The 19,140-nt window shown below is 43.1% G+C and overlaps 1 protein-coding gene across 5 annotated transcripts in view; it reads right to left on the minus strand.

The window, feature by feature from the left end:
• tenm2a (teneurin transmembrane protein 2a) overlaps positions 1-19,140 on the minus strand; it is a 159,446-nt gene that overhangs the window by 35,144 nt on the left and 105,162 nt on the right. For all 5 annotated transcript variants that reach the window (XM_085368923.1, XM_085368917.1, XM_085368907.1 and 2 more), the window contains one exon: positions 7,389-7,627. In XM_085368923.1, the coding sequence (XP_085225049.1) occupies positions 7,389-7,627 (239 nt within the window). The remainder of the gene's footprint in view (positions 1-7,388; positions 7,628-19,140) is intronic.

A 19,140-nucleotide genomic window follows, 5' to 3' on the forward strand; every position in this document is an offset into this window, starting at 1 on the left:
AATAGATCAGTTGCTCCGTGAGGTTTTTATGTAATCTCGATGCATAATTCAGACAGGCAAAGTGCTTGCCAGTATCATCTGCAAAGAACAGCGTCTGAAGAAAACAAAACGTGATCATGTGATGACAAAAAAAAAAAAAAAAAGGACGGAGGATGATGGACGGAGAAACAAGAGAGATGAAAAGGGAGAGGTGGTGGCCGGGCTCGGAGAGGGGGCAGCGGTCAGGAGCTCTTAGAGAAATTGTGCCTCTCCTCCTCCTCAGCACGGAGGAGGAGAGGCATGGGGGGAACAGAGAGAATACTGGAGGACAGCGAGAACTGAGAGAATATTAAAGAACACATGAAATCACCTGAGGAAATATAAAAAAGAGGAGCAGAGAAACAGGCTACACATGATGCTGCAGAAAAAAAGGGAGGAAAAGATGAATAAAGGCCCCCACGGATAAAGTGAGGAAGGGGAAAGAAGATGGCAAGTGAGGAGAAGAAAAGATTTAAGGGATAAGTGGCCCCGTATTCATTGACTGGTTGGGTAAAAAAAAAAAAAAGGATGGTGGTGATTCATCCTTTGACAGTAAGTGGTTCACAACACGGGCAATCAGGCAGAAATACAACGCACATGCGCATGTTTTGGGAAATATTTATATATCTCAGAGTTAAAGGGTGTAAATGGATTTCTGGATGAGAGAAGGAAAGAGAAGGAAAATAAAGAGCGAGGCAGAGATGGAGAAAGGTGACTTTGCAGCGAGTGTCCCCTGACTGGAAAATATTGTATCATCATCATTCTGTTCTCTGGAACATGTTCCAAATGTTCAAATCCTCTCCCCACCCCTCTTTCTCTCTCTATGCTCTTATGTCTCTCACCCTTTTGCACAAAGAACACAAGCCCTGGTCGGTGGCAACACTTTTTTTTCTCCCCCCATTTCGCCTTCTCCCCTGGCCATCCCGATAAATGCATATTAACCGTTTTAATTCACCACTAAATTAACAACTCTGACCTTAATTAGGGCAGTAATTGTAGACCACCTCCCCCCCAACTCACCCCACCATCCTTAGTCTGCCTTTTAATTGGTTTAGGAGCCTTTCTACCCCCCTCTGCTTTCCCCACCTTGCACACTCCTAAAACATACATGCAAAAAAAGGAGCCACCTGAGAAAAAAAAGAGGCGTCTGTACCTCTGCGGCACAGAGGTGCAGTGCTGCTAATATTGAAGAGACTGAGGAAAAGAGCAGCATGCCGCCTCAGGTTCTCAATATTCAGGCCATTTGGGACGTTTTCTCAGAATTTACCACACAGTATCCACTTATGTAATCTATAAATAAAGCAGCCTTCTCTCTTGGCTAAGTTTTGAAGGCGCTGCTTGCTGAGATCATTTAGAGCCTCAGACAGAGGAACGGGGGCGGCGGTTGGCTGCTGCCCTTGGGGGTCATATACACTGAGAGACACAATTTGTCTGCTTCTGAGTGTGTATCTGCGTATGCATGCTGAAAATTGCATGGTATTAACAACAAGCGCGCATGCACGCTGCAACCCCCGACGGGACCTTCTCACCCAGCTGATGCAACTGAACTGTAATTGACTGCAACACAAAAGGTTATGCGAGTTGCTGGCAGCTCCTACCTGCACGGCTGTGTCTAGCCGAGAGAAACGGCAACTCACTCAATCACACAGCTGAAAATGGTTTCTTTATTGGCACCGAAATATTGAGACGGCCCGGCGCAGACGTAGCCGCCCGGCGCGCGTGTGGGTGCGCGTGCACGTGTGTGATTGGTTAAATGAAAAGAGATGTGAATCTGAGTGATGTCCTCCTTTCTGAATCCTCATTTCCTCTTCAGATATCTCTACCCTGACCCCCCCGCCGCTTTACTCCCCCCAGCAACATCAACCCACTCTGCCTCGTCTCATCCCTCCCTTCCTACCTCGCTCCTTTCCCTCTCATCGATCTGTATTAGAAACAGGATATGAGGAACTATGCTATCTTATCACAGATCAGAGAGTGGGAGAGAATGAGTGAGGACGAAAGACAGAGAAAAGAGTTCGCTGTGGAGGCCAAGAGACGGAGAAACCGAAAGAAAATGAGAGACGGAGCGAGAGGCTAAAAAAAAGGGAGGACAGCAATTTCTTTTCGCTTTGCCTTCATCCATCTCCTGTTTCCAACACAGTACCAGTGAAGCACCATAGGCCTAATTGGACTAACGATTGAGGCCCTGATAAGACCCGCACTAATGAATAAATGAATGAGGAAATAAATGAATGAAATGAGCTCGTGCACACTAATGCACGAGATGGTATGAACATCGCTCAGCAGTGACATCAGTGAGGATGCAAATCCTCAGTTCATGCACACATGGGTATTATTTCCTTTAAAGCATGTACCGAAGCTCAAGTCAAAGGAAGAACATCGATGTCACCACTTAAACAACTCCTGCTCCCTGCTTTGCATTACCTTTACCAGTGCATTGACCCATGTATCCCTCTGGTGCAGATGGTATAGCACCTTGTGCCTGGTCCTGGCCATGCCCTGCCCATTTTCTGGACTGGCAACGTGTGGTAAGATCCTAACCTTTATCAGTCCGACAGGCCCTGCTGCTGCGGACACACACTCCACGTCTGATCCTTATGCCCAGGTTCCTGCATTCACCATATGCCCAATTGCATCTTCACCTCCGCACACACACACATTAAATGCACACACGGACGCCTACGCTGGCATGAGTGACACATCCTGACCTCTAGCTGTTCCACCTCAGATCAGCAGAAGGGAAGCCACATGCAATGTGAGAGGGGACTTTGGGGTCAAGGAGGTGCGTTTGGAAAGCAGCCACATTGCGAGACCTGCATGGCCAACACAACTATTCACTTGACTGTCTTGACTTGCTTTTATACTTACTCATAAAAGAAGCAGTCTTATTCAAATAAATACAAACTTTGGCATATAACTACTTGGGAAAACAAGCATGCACTATAGAAGTTGTTCTTGCGTAAAGGACGATCAAGTTAGGAAAAAATTGCTCCTTTTCTTGTATGCTTTTACGATCTTTGCTTATTTTTAATATGACATAATGAATACTTTTTAAAACATCAATCATTTAGCCTGTTAAGAGTAGACTTTTGTATATCATGTATATCAAAAAGTGTAATTAGGTACTTTTTTTGAATCTTTTTTTCTTTCTCAGAAGAGTAGCACAGTAGTACCTCCCATCCACACAAGGCTGGGAGCTTAAAATTAATATAAAGGCTCTAAAGATGATTGATAAGGAAAGGGACGAAGAACTAATGTTGTATTTCTAGTCCAGAAACTGTTCAATTGGCAGAACAGTAAAATCATTAACATGTGATTATGTAAGGGAGCAGGGATATGAATGCACTGTAGTGAGACACTTGTAATCGGGAAGAATGGGCAGTAAGCGATTGTGATCACTCTGGAACAGGAAGACAGCGGTGATGGATGGAAAGTGGTCGGCTCGGAGGCATGAAGGTCACGCTCGATGACAGTGCCACTGTGTGTGTGTGTGTGTGTGTGTGTGGAGTGTGGTTCTGTTGAATCAACAGACAGGGGAGCTGAGAGTAAGACTAAAAATACATCGTGTGTGTGCGCGCGTGCCTGTGCGTGCGTATGTGCGCCCTTACTCATTAGTGGTGACAATACCATGTGGATTATGCCACGTCGCCTGACAAATTCCGCAGATGCACACGCGCACACATCGGCGCCAAACACCCCTGCAAAGGTGACACAAGCGCCCGCTAGCAAGTTTACTCATTGCAGTCAAGGGCACACCTGTGCATGTGTGTATGAAAACAGTCCACCTGGGCGCAAGCAGTTTGACACGACCTCGATTTCTCATCCATCAAGCCAGGCTCTCCTCTCATTCCTCACTACAGCGCATTTCTATCTGTTTTACCCCCCTTGCTGGATGTTTTTGCTCTCAGAGGTTTACATCCCTGTTCTCTTTTTTTAATCCTCTCTAACTTCTCTTTTTCGTCACCCCTTGTCCTTCACAGCCTCTCTCTGTCCTCTGTCACACTCCCTCTGTTCTCTGCTCACTGTGATCAATTAGGAGACATTAGTCCCGCAGATATTCCAGGTGACAGAGCCCTCAGGAGGCCACGCTCTCCTTCATCTCTCCCCCTTCTGCCTCCCTTCAGTTTCTTCTCTCCACACCTGGCTGTCTTGTCACTCCTCCTCCTCATCTCCTCTACTTTCCTCAGCAGCGCAAACAACCTCACCCGCGCCCCCCCATCAACCAATCTCACACCTTACAGTGCTGACAGTGACATATCAGCCCACCTCTCCTCTGTCTCTCCACTGATCTATCCCTCCTTTTTCTTTCCCCTTTATGTTCCCCTCTGCCCCCTGTGCACCAACTCCATTCCACCCCGTTCCTTTTTTTTCTTCTTCTCTCACCCCTCTCTATCTCGTTCTCTCCAGGTTGCCATTCACAATGATGGACCTGTCTTCTCTCCTGTATGCCAACCGCTCACCTGTATCCTAGCAACCACCTCTCCTTTGGCTCAGGTGCTCCATGCGGAGCAAGCAAACAAGACGCCGGGGGAATGAAGAACAAGCACTCTCGTTTATCCTCCTCCCTCCATCCGTTCAGTCATTCCTTCACACATAAAGAGGAGGCCATACTCCGCTGGAGTTTGAAGAGGGAAAAAAAAACGCTTTCTGTCCTCCCTTACAAATAAACTCCCTCGAACTCACACAGACACAAATAATGACTCGCAGCTCCAAACGCTTTTTTCATGCTACGTGTGTATGTTTATCTCATCCCCAAGGCTTCATTCTAACAGTAGGACACAGTAAATAAGCTTCACAGAGATACAGCGAGTCAGCTGTGCTCCTGAAACATGCAAAGTCATGTTTTTTCTGAAGATGTCGTCCTCAATTGGCACACACATGTGCGCTCCTGAGTTTCTGGAAGATTGTCAAGCAATTTTTTTTCTTCTTAATATTCATGTGAAGTCTGAATAAAGAAAAAAGAAGGAAAGGCAAATCATTTGAAAGCCAGCACACTCTCAGACACACACGGAGAAGTTAGGAGTTCTCACACACACACACGCCAACCAGCACAAAAAATGAAAAGTGCTGTTCAGGCACATGTGTCTTGGTGTAATTTATGAGTGGGCTCCTGGGCGGACGCCTCAGAGGGGTCCTCTTCACGCTGCATGGCTCTGGGTGCTCTGCACAATCCCCACAGTGAGCGCTGGGCCCCACGCACACATAACACACAAACAAGGTAGTACAAAATCCCCCTTATGAGTAGTGAACTCGCTGCACGATTAACGCTACAAAAAGCATGGTAAACACAAGGGTTTCAGGCTTGGCAGCACTGCTACAGCTTTGTTCAGCGTAGAAAAAACACCGGAGCAAAAACATTTCCTTACAACAGCTGAAAAGGGGCCACAGTTAGCAATAGTAATAATAACAATAAAGTATCATTTCAGCTTTGTTTCAGCTTACTGAATTATAGCCAGTTGGACAATTAAGTTTGGTGGTGAAGCACACACACACACACACACACACACACACACACACACACACACACACACACACACACACACACACACACACACACACTATTTGGCATATAATAAAACTAAACTGAAAAATATACAGAAAGTGGGGCTTAGAGGGAAAAATATTACACTATTTCCCCTTAATCATGCAATTCCATTAAAAATGCAATATTATACAGTATACTGACAGGGTATCTGGATAGCTTGCTCTTTTGTGCTGTAAATACACCAATAATAAAAAAGAAAAATCTTTTATAATATAGCTTACAATCTAAAAGTACCTATTATTAAGACAGGTTAGAAAGCTTTATGTGTCTGCAGGTACCCAAAAATTACTGATGGAGTGGTATGAAAAAAAGAAAGGTAGAAGCAAAAATTATTCTTTAAAACAAATGTGTTTTGATTTATGTCCCCAATTAGATGTTCATTTAACAATTATATGTTCTGAAGAAAACAAATATTTGTGTCATTAAAGCCCCAGGTGAGCTCTGCGCTTCGAGTAAAAGATGAATAACGGGAGGTCTTTGGTCCTTTCTGCGCTCCAGTGCCCTTGAGTACATATATGGAGAGGATTTCGGGGGGGTTAGGGGGTATGAGGGCAGCGGTTGCCATCCTTCGTCCTTCTCCCGGCTTTTGTTTTGTGGCTCCATATGTGGCTGTCTACTGCAGTGTGACCGTGTAAAGCTCAGGAGAGAATGGATCTTACTGTGTGCCCTCGGCAAGAGGCCTTGATCTGCTCTGGAGGACACACTATTGTCAAGGGCACTCCACGGGGGTTACACAAATCACACAAATACTGACACATGCACAGATTGGAGTGCACATGCATGAAATTCGGTAGGCCAGGATGCATACGACACACATATGGGTGCATATATCACAAACTCACTATGGACGGTTAGATCGATGTGGTCACGTTTGGATAAATATATTTATAAATAAAGAAAAATTATTTCTGCTGATGCCACTCTTCCCCCCATCTGTTGACTCTGGTCTCTTGGGTAAGAGGCCAATCAGGGGCTCAGTGGCACATCTGCCTTCTTGCACACACACTAACACAGTGAAGTAGACAAACACACAAACATGCACATTCATACATAATTACATTTCCTCATTTTCTGTTCCTCCTCCTTCTATTGTCTTCCTCTCTCCCTCAAACACACACACACACACACACACACACACACACACACACACACACACACACACACACACACACACACACACACACACACAGGTCTGCATTCTTTTGTCCAGTGAATGAGGTCAAGAAGGAATAAAATCCACACCCACACACACACTCCCACACACACTCTAAGCAATGTTTTGTATTTTTTTCCTCCCTTCTCTTCACACAGATTCGCCGGTAGACAGCCCATCAGAATCTCTTCCTGATGTGCTGGGTAAGTGCTCTCCTCTGAGTATCTGCCATTCCTTAAAGTATGACTATTGCACGTTGGCTTCAGATCAGTGAAAAACATCCACTTTCCTGCTGGGTCTGTTAGGATTCCTACCTTGACTGATACCTGCTTGCAGAAACAGCCGCAGTATGCTGCGGTTTGTGTATCTTTCTGCCCCTCTAACTGCCTGTGCACTGATGCTGACTGGAGGCCGAGGCTCCAGCTGGGGTTGATTTTGACAGTGCAGCAGTCGACTGAAGTGACAAAGCTCACACCTTCTGAATCTGCTTTGTGTTTTACAGGCAGGGGCTACTAACTTGACACTTTGTCGTGGAGGTGTGGGAGGTTTATGCATTTTAGGTCAATGCGACACAGTGTGTCGACTGAGCTTGTATTTGTTCAGGGGTGTATATATAGACAAAAAATAAAATAAAATCTGGTTAACCCTTTTCATAAAAATGCTTTCACTTACCAATGAAGTAAGACAGCAGGATGGCCAGCAAGGCAGCGGCTGCGATGGCTGTCACCGCGGCACATTTCCAGCTGCAGTACTTGGACGGCTTCTTTAGTTTGAAGGCTGAGCGGGAGAAGGTGTTTCTGGGTAGCAGGCGAGGCGGTGGAGAATACACTGTTCCCGAGGTCAGGGGGTATCCGGGGGAGGAGCTACTGAAGAGAGGGGTGGTCCCTGACGACGTCTTGAACAAAAAATGCCTGAAGATGAGAAAAAGGGGTGAAAAAAAGAAAAGTCAGCACACACAGAAAGACGCTTTATAAAGTAAGTGGTTAAAACAAGCTCTGCTTGAGTGCAAACACACCAAACTATAACCTAATCACCGTCTGGATGACAGGGCATATGTGCAAGCTTCTGTCCAATTTACTTTCCGATGAACCCTTCCTGCCATATGGGTTTTAACATCCTTGAACTGATTGTGTCTCCAATTCAGTGCTGTTCCAGTCAGAGGTCTCTTTTTAACCTCCACCTGCTCTGCCCTGTTTTTTTCCTTCTTCTGTGGCTTCGCTTCTCCTCTGTTCACCCCACTTATAATTTGCCTTGTTTCTGCCCTTAATGGCTGGAGAGGATCACTGCCATCCCCCTTTTGCTGTCCTCATTGTCCAGGTAGGGTCAGAGCTCAGAGAGAGGATAAAAGGGGGATTTGAACCATCATCCCTTTGCTCATATTACCTATTATCCTCTGCTATCACTGCACCTGCTCACCCGCTCACTCTTTCGCTGCTCCCCCTACCCCAGCTGCTTTTCCTATTTCTTGTCTTATCTTTTCTTTTCCACTACCACTCCAATATTCCTCTTCTTTCTCCCCCTTTTTTATTCCTATAATCATGTCTTCCCTCGTTCCCCTCCTACAAAAAAATGTCCCTTTCTTCTTTCGGATTTTCTTTTGTTATCTGACCTTGAAAGAACACTTTCGCCATAGCAAGGAGAAAGACTGCACTTGAAGACTCTTTTAAAGGACACAAGAAGAAGAACTTCAGTGAAACCTTTGTGACATCTTTTGTGGCACGCATGCACACACACAGCCCCTACGCAGACCTCAGGTGGTATGACAGAACAAAGCCCTCAGGTGAGGTGAGTGTGATCTATCAGAGGAGAGAAGGTCACTCCACTGCCTCAGAGATGACTGAACAGAAAAATAAAGTCTTTTTGTGCCAGCTTTTTGTGGAACTTGCTTGTTTGTGTGTTTGCTACTGTGTTTGTGTGCACATATGAAGATGCTCTCTGAATGCTCTCCTACTTTTATCTTGTGAATAATGAACCTTGGCCACACAGACATTTCTGCAAAGAGAGGAAACAATTTTTGGCCGTCACTTCATCTAAATGCAGTGTGAGGCCTAGAGTCTGGGTTTTCAGCATTCTGTCATGATTAATGGATAATTTTGGATTATTACAAATGCTAAACTATTTCCATAACTTCTCTGTTAGGATAACATTATCCTCACAAAAAATAATTACTCTGACAGGCCAAAAAAGTGGCGAGACAATAGGATGGGGAGTAAACAAGCCAACAGTTTAGGATTTGGGTAATTATTTTACAATTTGTATGTTTTTCTCTTCCTAAATGTTTGGCAAAGCCAGGGGTTTGTTTAAAATCTGACTTCTAATTTTATCTCCTGCCTAATCAGGCCAGATTCACAGGACTAAGCAGTGACTTGGTGGAATGCATTATGAAGAGGTGGAACTAATTACTACCAAATTACTACTAAGTCTTTATAAATCATGAAAAAACCCCAAACCAACCAGTCTTGAACCCCTAATTTCTGGATGTTTTACTAGTAAAATAGGAAACAGATGCAAATATAAATTAAAACAGAGCATATAAGGCAAAAACAGAGTTTGCGCATATCTAACAAGCTTGAAGATCTGTATATGACCACCTTTATTCTTCATCACAGCATGAACTCTCTTAGACAACCTTTCTTGACATTTCTTTAAGAAGTTTTCAGGAATAGTTCCCCGGGCTTCTTGAAGGACATTCAAAGCTCTTCTTTAGATGTTGGCTGCCTTTTGTGCCTTTTCTCTGTCAAGATGATCCCACGCTGCTGTAATAATGTTGAAATAATTTTTAAAAGAAGAATATCTGAGTGTATATAAGATGCCCATGAGAAAATTACCCGATGACCCACTTGACTTATCAGCTCAGAAAACATTTTCTGGTGACTTTATGGTCTCATTCACTGGTTTTAAGTCTTCGTCAATACAGCAAAATAAATAAATAAAGGGTAGCTTTAGCTAAGATCGGTGCTACTGTATGCATACAGTATCCTTGGTTTTCACCTGTTTTTTTCGCTAACCATTACCAGTATTTCTTCTTCAGTCACCTTTCTCACTCACTATGTGTTAATAGACCTCTCAGCACTGAATCATACTTGTTATTAATCTCTGTCTCTCTTCCACAGCATGTCTTTATCCTGTCTTCCTTCTCTCACCCCAACCGGTCACAGCAGATGGTCCCGCCCCTCCCTGAGCCTGCTTCTGCCGGAGGTTTCTTCCTGTTAAAAGGGAGTTTTTCCTTCACAATGTCACCAAAGTGATGATTTTTATATGATTTTTTTTTTCTCTGTATGTATTATTGTAGGGTCTACCTTACAATGTAAAGTGCCTTGAGGTGACTGTCGTTGTGATTTGGCACTGTATAAATAAAGTTGAATTGAATTGATCCCAGTTAATATAATGGTGAATAATGGATAAACCAAAAGCTCTACCCTGTAGTTTAAATATGGTCACATGGGGTTTCAAAAGTCCAAGATAATGATGGCTAAAATGCCAAAAGTAGTCCACAAATCAGTGGGCAACATCATGACCGTCTATCTTTCATATGCGGTCGAACAAAACACGAAAAACTGAGAAGGTTGCCGGGTTTCTCTTTGACAAGCTGGAGTAAAGCAGATTCCAAGTCCCCAGCCTCGTGCTTTCTCTCTACCTCCACACCATGACAAATGACTCATTCCTGCACAGATGTGTGTCTGAGTTGTCCTCTTTCTTCTGCAGCCTGCTCTCTCTTCTTTTCAGACTAGTCTAATGGGACCAGTAATAACCCACCACTGTTACTGGACTGGATGATCTGTTTAAAAAGGTGTTTCACTGCACTTTGTGGTCTTCTATCCTTTTGATCGCTGCTGTTTCATAACAGCATGTCCGCTCATCTGAAAACAGTTGGCAAAACCAGGTGACGTGCTCAGAGCATGAAGATTTAGTTTGGGAGCGCCGTTCCACTCTCTATCAATTATTCAGCCAGTCTGTGCTTTGTCTCTCTCTTTCTCTCTCATCATTTTAAGCCACTGATTGTTGGACTGCTATCTTGCTGGATTTTTTCCCTCTTCCATTGCTTCTCTCCCTGTTCCTCTCTTTTAGCTGTCAGGTATGGCCTGTGACTCCAGGAAAAAAAAAAATAGGCAAAAGAGAGAGAAAAAAGCTGAAGACAGATAGAGGCTGAAAGACCACGAGGCGATGACACCCAAAGAAAAAAAGAGGTTATTGTCTAAAAATACCACATTCTCACTCTCACCAACATCAACACATTGTTATGCATTGCATAAACCTATATGCTCTGGCATGCATGCATATATGCTCAAACACACACGCGCGCCGTCCAAGGTCAAGCGGCTCATGTGCTCGTTTCAATTCATTTTCACAGCTGCTGACTCACTGTGATGGCAAGGCCAGCGGTAATTAATGGTGATACTGAAATAATGCACGTGTGAGCACAAGGAGAGGGTGAGCTGCTGAACTGTTTGTATTCTGTGTCACACGAAGCGTATGATTCGATGTGCTGGTATGTGTTTGAACTTAAGCAGTGAAATCATTTCATTCCCTGGCTTTGTTGTTTGTGTGCAGAAGCTCCGCTGTGAGCTTGGTGTGGGATGGGCCATACTAATTACGAGTAGGAATGGAAAGTGTCTAATGTGCTCTGGGGAGGTAATTGACATTGATTTATGTTGCTGAGGACTATGGAGGGGTTCTATCATAGCAGGCAGCCGGCAATCACAACTCTGTATCATTAGGCTGGGGTGTGTGCGTGTGTACGCTTGTATTTGTGTTTGTGCTTTTGTGTGTGCCTATTGTAGGGTTTTTGACAGGGGTCCAGCGTGGAAATGTCACACATAATTAGAGAGAGCTGACAGAGATTCCCTTAACCACCGCTACCTCGCTGTCATGCATTCTGTCTTATATATGCAACACACATCCATACAGAACATTAGTCAAAACTGACTCACACACTGACACACATTTACCCGGGCTCACACACAGGCGCCCACCCACGCGCAGTAAAATATAAATTTATGTGGTTATTCTTTCATGAGATTGCCCCGTATGTGCTACCGAGTGTTTAATTTTCATCCTTGCGGAACAAACAGTGACACAAGAGGGGAAGGATAGACAATGGAGATAAAGGCTATAGATTAGAAGACAGAGAGAAGACGAGAAGATGTGTTTTCACTCCGTTCCAACCCCGCTCCCCATTGAGAGAAAAAGAGGACCTGGACAATTAACCACAGAACAGAGAGCATGCTGGGTAATTAGCAGGAAGTCAAAGCTCGCATTCCCCTTGAGCGAACAAACACACACAAGCTTTTTGCATGCCCGCACACACGCACGCTCTTCATATTCTCAGCTCTCACAAACATGCGGTTGCTTAGCATAGCACTTTCAGAGTCATCATCAGATGTAGAGAACAATTAACGGGGGTCTACACGGTATGGGGGTGACTGAAAAACAGTCAGATCTGAGAATGAAACAAAGAGCCCAGGGAGAGGAAGATGCTCAAGGACGGAGTCGTGAGTATTGCTACCTGCTACGATCGTAGGAAAAAATTGTGTGCAGATGGATACAGTAGACTGGGATTCATTTGCTTATTGTTGTGCAGATGAGGGGAAAATTCAGAGTTCTAATGTTCATAAAAAGCAAAATCCAGGCAGATTATGTATATATCTTAGATTTTTCTTTTTTCCTTGCAAACTAGGCGCTGTACTGGGATTTTATCCATTTTTTAATTCTGTTAAAGGAACATTTGAGAGATCCTTTTTAAATGAAGCCAGTTAGGCATTGATTCATTGACTTTACATAAAACTGGACTTAGCCTCTAGCCTCTTAAAACTGCATTCTTTCTAATGGCCAGCAGGAGGTAACTTCTGTGGGTAAAATGGCACTACTAGTGTTGGGTGGAACGTGTTTGCAATTCATTATCATTGCATTACTGTAATCACATAAAATTTTTCAGCAATGCAGTAATGTAATGCATTGCTGTATAAAATTTGGCAATCACATTACAGTTGTTTCTTGCTTAGGATATGCTGAACGTTTCTGTTGATAAGCGCTGTTGTTTTTGCTGCTGTTAGCTGCTATTAGCTTCTGTTAGCCGCTATTAGCTTCTGTTGGCCAGCATTAGTGAAACTATCTTTGAAGTGGACTCGGACACTCAGTGATAAAAGTCATAAAACATCAAACTTGTTTATCAGATTAAAAGTGTGATTTTTAGGACACTTGAGCATAACATTAGCTGGTATAACGCTAGCTTATAACCAGCTGCTGCTGTTGTTTAGCAGACTTTTGTCTGGAGATGGTCGTTTGTCTAATCTGCTGACAATAAGTAACTGTGACAATATTGGAAATTAATGAGTATGTTATGCATATGTTCTTGTCATTGAGGTGAAGAGGAAGACCAACAAATATGTTGGGGGAATAACAAACTGGTGCATGCTCCTATGTATTTTAATGGATTATGTATGAGAATGTGTCATTTTGTTGGACGATGTAATTACACACTAATCAATGTATATTTAGAAGTACAACATTTTTGTTTTTGTTAAATAACATTAAAAAATTACTGAGTTTGTAGCTTTAATGTATGAATACGAGGTCATGTCATTAATAAACCTGATGTTACACAGCGGTGCCTGTTACAGTAGTGCCTACAATATATCATTTAGGAACAGATATACTGCCTCTCCTCCTTCTTCTTCACCGGTTGTTGTTCCAACAGGTAACATCTTTGTATCTGTCCCCACAGTAATGCATTTGAAAGTAACCGGTAGTAACGTCCACCTCTTCCTTTCCAGCTCCTTCCAGATAAATTGAGATGCCGCATCCCTCTCAGTGATCTTATTCCGCCACCCCCCAGGGTTGTGGCCCACAGAGGAGCGTGCCGGGGTGCAAGGGAATATCCCGAGATCACGGAGATTGAACCTGGCATGAGCCACCCATAGGGGCTCAGAGGGAGCGATTGGAAATCAGATGCTTTCACACAAATCGTGCGCACACACACACGAGCACACACATGCGGTCGCATTCACACAGAGAAATGTATTCTGTCTCTGTGTTTCTCATTCACACGCACACGCAGCGGCACCAGCCATCTATAGTCATTTATCTCACACGGGTAAATGTATCCATGTTCTGCGGGCCTCAATCTCCCTCTTCTGCCTTTCTATCTCTCACACACACTCCCCAAAACAATCTCCTTCAATCACCACCTCTCTTCATTTCTCTCCCTCTCTCTCCTTCTTTATCTCTCCCTCCTCTACCGCAAACCATTCCTTTCCACATTCCCCCGCCCTCTCACCCCCCACTCTCCTGACTTATATTTCTTTGCTATATAACCGCCCCCCCCTGCCCCCCTCGTCTGTTTCTATCTCTCTCTGTCTCTGCCAGTCATCCAAGCCCTGGGGTGTTCTTAGGTGATCAATCTTCATCCTCTCACCGCTGTCACACTGTCGGGTCAAGCCAAAACGCATGTGCACGCACGCACGCACGCACGCACGCACGCACGCACGCACGCACGCACGCACACACACACACACACAATGCATAATGAGTGGACAACAAATGCCAAGATTTACATATGATTACAGTGGGGAGCAGTCTGATTTTAAAAAAACAAAAAACAAACACATGCTTGGATGCAAATACACACACAAGCGTACACACATACACTCCCTCCCCTCACATGAACAGGTTGCTCATCATTTCCTATAGCTGCAGGTTATAATGAGATGGAGGACAGGCTCTGCCAGCACAGGGATGGTGTGACTCGCTGGCTCTGCCTGGCTGGCTCCGTCCCAATCACGAGCTCCAGCAACTCCAGCAGCTCAAGCCAGCACACCCAGCCTCCACCATAGCCTGGACTGGAGAGGAGGGCCCAATCTGGGCTGGAGGGTGGAGCTGGAATACTCTCTGTGCTGCTCTGGGCTCCATTCACAGCGACAGGCTCTGAGCCATGCCAAACCCCACCACCTGAACATGACCAAATACTGGCACTGTAGAGGCCTCAACAGTGTGGGCGTGTGTGTGTGAGACGCTTCAAATCTGCAAAGATAGCAGTCAGGATTTATAAAGTTATAAAGGATTTATAACTTTAAATAGATTTTATTTTCATCCTACATCACTGGATCAGAAATTTCAAGAAAAACAAATCGTCCTTCATCTCGAGTGATGTTGTGCCAGTCACGTCAACATAACAACGCAGGCCTAGAAGAAGAAACTGCCAGTTGAAACAGCTTCTTTTTAAAGGTGTACGTATTCTTGTTCCTACCCATCATGCATACAAGCACAATGTGTGAGCACAGGTTGAGCATAGACCTGAGATCAGTGGGGATGAATTAAACATAGCCAGGCCTCATAAATACTGCACAGGTCCAACGCTTTGGGGAGTTTATCCAGGCCCATCAGTGCTGGAAGCCTCAGCACCCAGCAGGAGAAACACAAGTACAGCTTGCAGAGTAAATGCTCGGAGACTGACCACGCGCATGCGAACAAGCATGCAGGCAGTCTCCCTCTCACTGCCATGCTTCATGAATAGTAATACCCTGCATGAATGCTCTGTTTTCCTGGTAAGTGTTCTTTGTGTACTGACCCCCCCCCCCCCCCCTCCCCCACATGTGTAGAGTGTGTGAAAAGGTTTGTATTTCCTGCTTCTTCACTCCAGGTTGCATGCATAATACTCTTTTGTAAGGCGTCCTGTTTGGGGATGAGGTAGAGAAGGAAACTGAGCAGCACACTTTTATGAATCACAGCCTGGAGCCATTGGCTTTTCATTTAAAGGTTCATATACTGGTTTAGAAATAGGGCTGCCACGATTAGTCGACTAGTCACGATTACGTCGACTATCAAAATCGTCGACGACTGATTTAATAGTCGACGCGTCGTTTGAAGCTTTGTAAGATCACAAAAGACGCAGGAATACCGGTAAGCAGTAGGATTTAAGAGTGTAATAACGGCCTGACACAGAAGATGGCAGCACTGCATGTACAAGGATGCCAGCTGCCATTAACCCCGAAGAAGAAGAAGAAGCTGTGTCCCAGAATTCATAGCGCAGCCCAGCTCAGTTTACAACAATGGCGGCAGCTAGTTAGTTTTAATATTACTCTTATTATTCTTTCTGGGTCACAAAATAAACGTTTAACATATTTTCATGCGAGAATGTAGCTGTGTAAACCTCAAATATCTGCTCAGTTTATCAAGACACCACATATTTTCAAAAGCGCTCCGACGTTTTCGGAGACGTCTGTTACCCACTAGCTCGATAGCTAGCCGGGGTTACAGGCTCACCGGCAAATCGTTTTCAAACCCACCGTCGTCTGTCGCTACTCAGGTTAAATATATATAAGTCACTTAGATAACTTCAAAATGTTATTGTTTGGCTTTTTTAATATTTTATTTGTTCCTGAGTAAATCGGTTTGGCTGAGATTAAAGTTATAGTTTTTACACAGCTGAATAAACAACTGATTATCAGAAGTGTGAGATGCTCGAGAATATACTCCGGTGTCCCGTTATATTTTAGATAGCAAGGAGTTTATTAAACTTCACCGAAAGAATCTGCAAATTTCATTAAAATTTAATAAACTATCATCTTGTCTTTATTTTTAGTTAGCACATACCATAAACACTTAAAGCTGTAAGCTAATGATAGTTATATAAGAGCAGATGCTGCTGGTGCAATAAGCTGTACGTTTTACGTCCAATGGATGATGATCTGATTAGTCGACTAATCGCAAAAATAATCGGTGACTAGTCGACTATCAAAATAATCGTTTGTGGCAGCCCTATTTAGAAATAATGGAAATGTGTGAGATCGTGGTTGCTTTGGGAACTAAAACAGTGCAGATACAGTTAGGTCCATAATTCCTTGGACAAAGAGACACATTTTGTAGTTTTGCTTCTGTACGTCACCACAATGGGTTTTTAAAGCATACAATCAATAAGCGATTAAAGTGCAGACTTTCAATTTTAATTCTGGGGCTTTTACAAACATTTTGCATTAACTGCTTAGGAATGACAGTAATTTTTAAACACAGTCCCCCATTTTCAGAGGCTCAAACTGAGAAACTAACAATTTTAAATACAAGCATAGTTATTACTACTTGGATGGAAATCCTTTGCAGTCAGTGACTGCTTGAAGTTTAGAACTGTGGACGGCACATAAATGCTGTGTGTCCTCCACTGAGATGCTCTTGCAGCCACCTTCTGTTGCGTGGGTCTCTTTGAATTCAATTTCAATACTTATTAAGATCAAGAGAATTCTCTTTTTGGCTGAGAACAAACGACTGACTTTGCCATTGAAGACTTTTCCTGTATATGGGTCATTATCCATGTTACGGGTGTACCTGAGCTGTTTTCTGGCTCATCTGGTCTTCTTCTTCTTGAGTATAATCAGAGTTTTACACCTTATTTTTTTCTTAATCATGGAAATAATTCTGTGATTGTGCACTGTACTTGTGGTCTCCCAGGCCTTTTTGGTGCCAGATGTACCAAACTGTTGATTTGGCCACTCCTAAAGTTGTTCCTATCTCTTTGATAGGTTCATTTTGTTTTGTTCAACCTAATCATGGCAACCATATTTGCACTGATATCTGTTGATAGTGACAAAACTATAAAATGCAAATTCAACATTCAGCTATTATGTCTGTAAGAGAACAGGACTTGTCTGGTCATGATGATGTTTGTCACAAACACACAATTATTTCTGGGACTGAAAATGTCTCAAAGTTAATGCGAAACGTTGTAAAACCCTTGCTAGTGTGCACTTTGATCATATATTTGACTTAAAATCCATTGTGTTGGTATAAAAGAGGAAAAAATACAGAAATTGTATCTTTGTGCAACATATTATGGACCTAATTATGAACGTTTAAGAGACAATTAGCTGAACTTTATTATTCAGACAATTCATGCAGGTGCTCCACTCTCACAGTGCCTATGAACTGATATCCATATCTCAGGGTTCCATAACATTTATAACAAGAATGCTAAATATACAAACTCATCATGGCGGAGACAATCAGTGATTTGTTGAATTAAAAAATAAATTGGTGTTAGGTGGGTGTTAAATAACAAAAAATAACAAGGGACAAAGATCAAAGCAGCATTTTAAGAGCAAATACAGGGTCAGTTAATTCCAGTGCAATTGCAATAAGTGGTTTCACTTGTGAAGTTTGTGTAGTTTGTACAGCGCTCTGAGGTGGAGTTTGTAATGAAATTTCGCAGGCTTAGATCACGTTTTAAAACGTGGATTCTTTTTAGGCTTGGTGAACACAGCTTTGTAGACTGGAGTTAATGAATATTCTGACTGTGATAGGTTTGTGTTACAGCTGGAGAAGTGTCTACATTTTACTTTTCCACTTTTCGGTGTTAAAAGCTTTGCTGACCTTTAAAGGAATGGCGATGTCAAAGTGGACCTTTCATTTTAAAGCTGGGATGGGTAGATTTTTTTTGTTGTTGTTATTGGTCCAAAATATTTTAAAAAATACAAAAGTTTTTGATTTATTTATATGTAGATTTCAAGAAAAAGCAGCTGATGAATGGTTAAGTGGAATGTTGCTAATAATTTGCTAATAACCACTAAGCTGGAGCCTAAGCAAATTATTATTAATTAATGAATATTAATTGTCTCTGTTCTTACACAAGAACGCAAATATTTAAATAATAAATATTTACAGATTTTGGGGCTTATTATCGTCATTTTTTTTATCGATTTATAATTAACTCTGTTTTCCTGGGTCTTTTCCCCTGTGTTATGAATAAATCTTCCTTTTTTGGTACCAGTACTGGTTTTATTTTGTTGTATTTATCTGCAACACCTTAAAGGCTGGTTTGTGAAAATATTGTTGGACATAAACCGGTCCGTGGCGCAAAAAAGGTTGGGGACCGCTGCTCTATGTGACGCAAACACACACTACCCTACACATCCTCCGCTTCCTGTAAGCATGTCTCATTGCAGTCCTTTGCATGCTTTGCTTCCTTTCACTTCCGCTGATCCGTCACGTTATTGTGTCCCCAGAAACGCTTCTGTTGTGTTTTGTGAGATTTTGTTTTTTTATACTTCCAATGTGTCATTTTATATTTCCATTGTGTTTTTTTCTTAAGCTCCAGTGTGTTTGACCTCTCAGGGCTGCCGTATCATTAACTCACAGTTAAACACAGACTATTTAAAAGGCTCCCAAAAGCTTACCAGCAGTTGCCACGGCAAAAAAGCTTCGACAGCTTATTACTGGCTAGAGATAGCCAGTGTTATTAAGACACTCTGTTACCAGTTAGCTTGTCAGCCACAGCAGCTTACTAAATAGTCACTTCATCACTTAGGTTACAGCACCATTTATTTCAAGAGGACATAGTTTGAAAAGTGTCCATGGCCCATGAAGTCTAATATTTTTTTTGCTAGTCTGCCAAGACCTTCCATTGATTTGTTCCCAGTTCCCTAATTTCCTTCCTTTT

Source organism: Diplotaxodon limnothrissa, linkage group LG2 (genome assembly GCF_057381915.1).
Source record: "Diplotaxodon limnothrissa isolate DT_005_m linkage group LG2, D_limnothrissa_male_GT1.1, whole genome shotgun sequence".
Lineage (NCBI taxonomy): Eukaryota > Metazoa > Chordata > Actinopteri > Cichliformes > Cichlidae > Diplotaxodon > Diplotaxodon limnothrissa.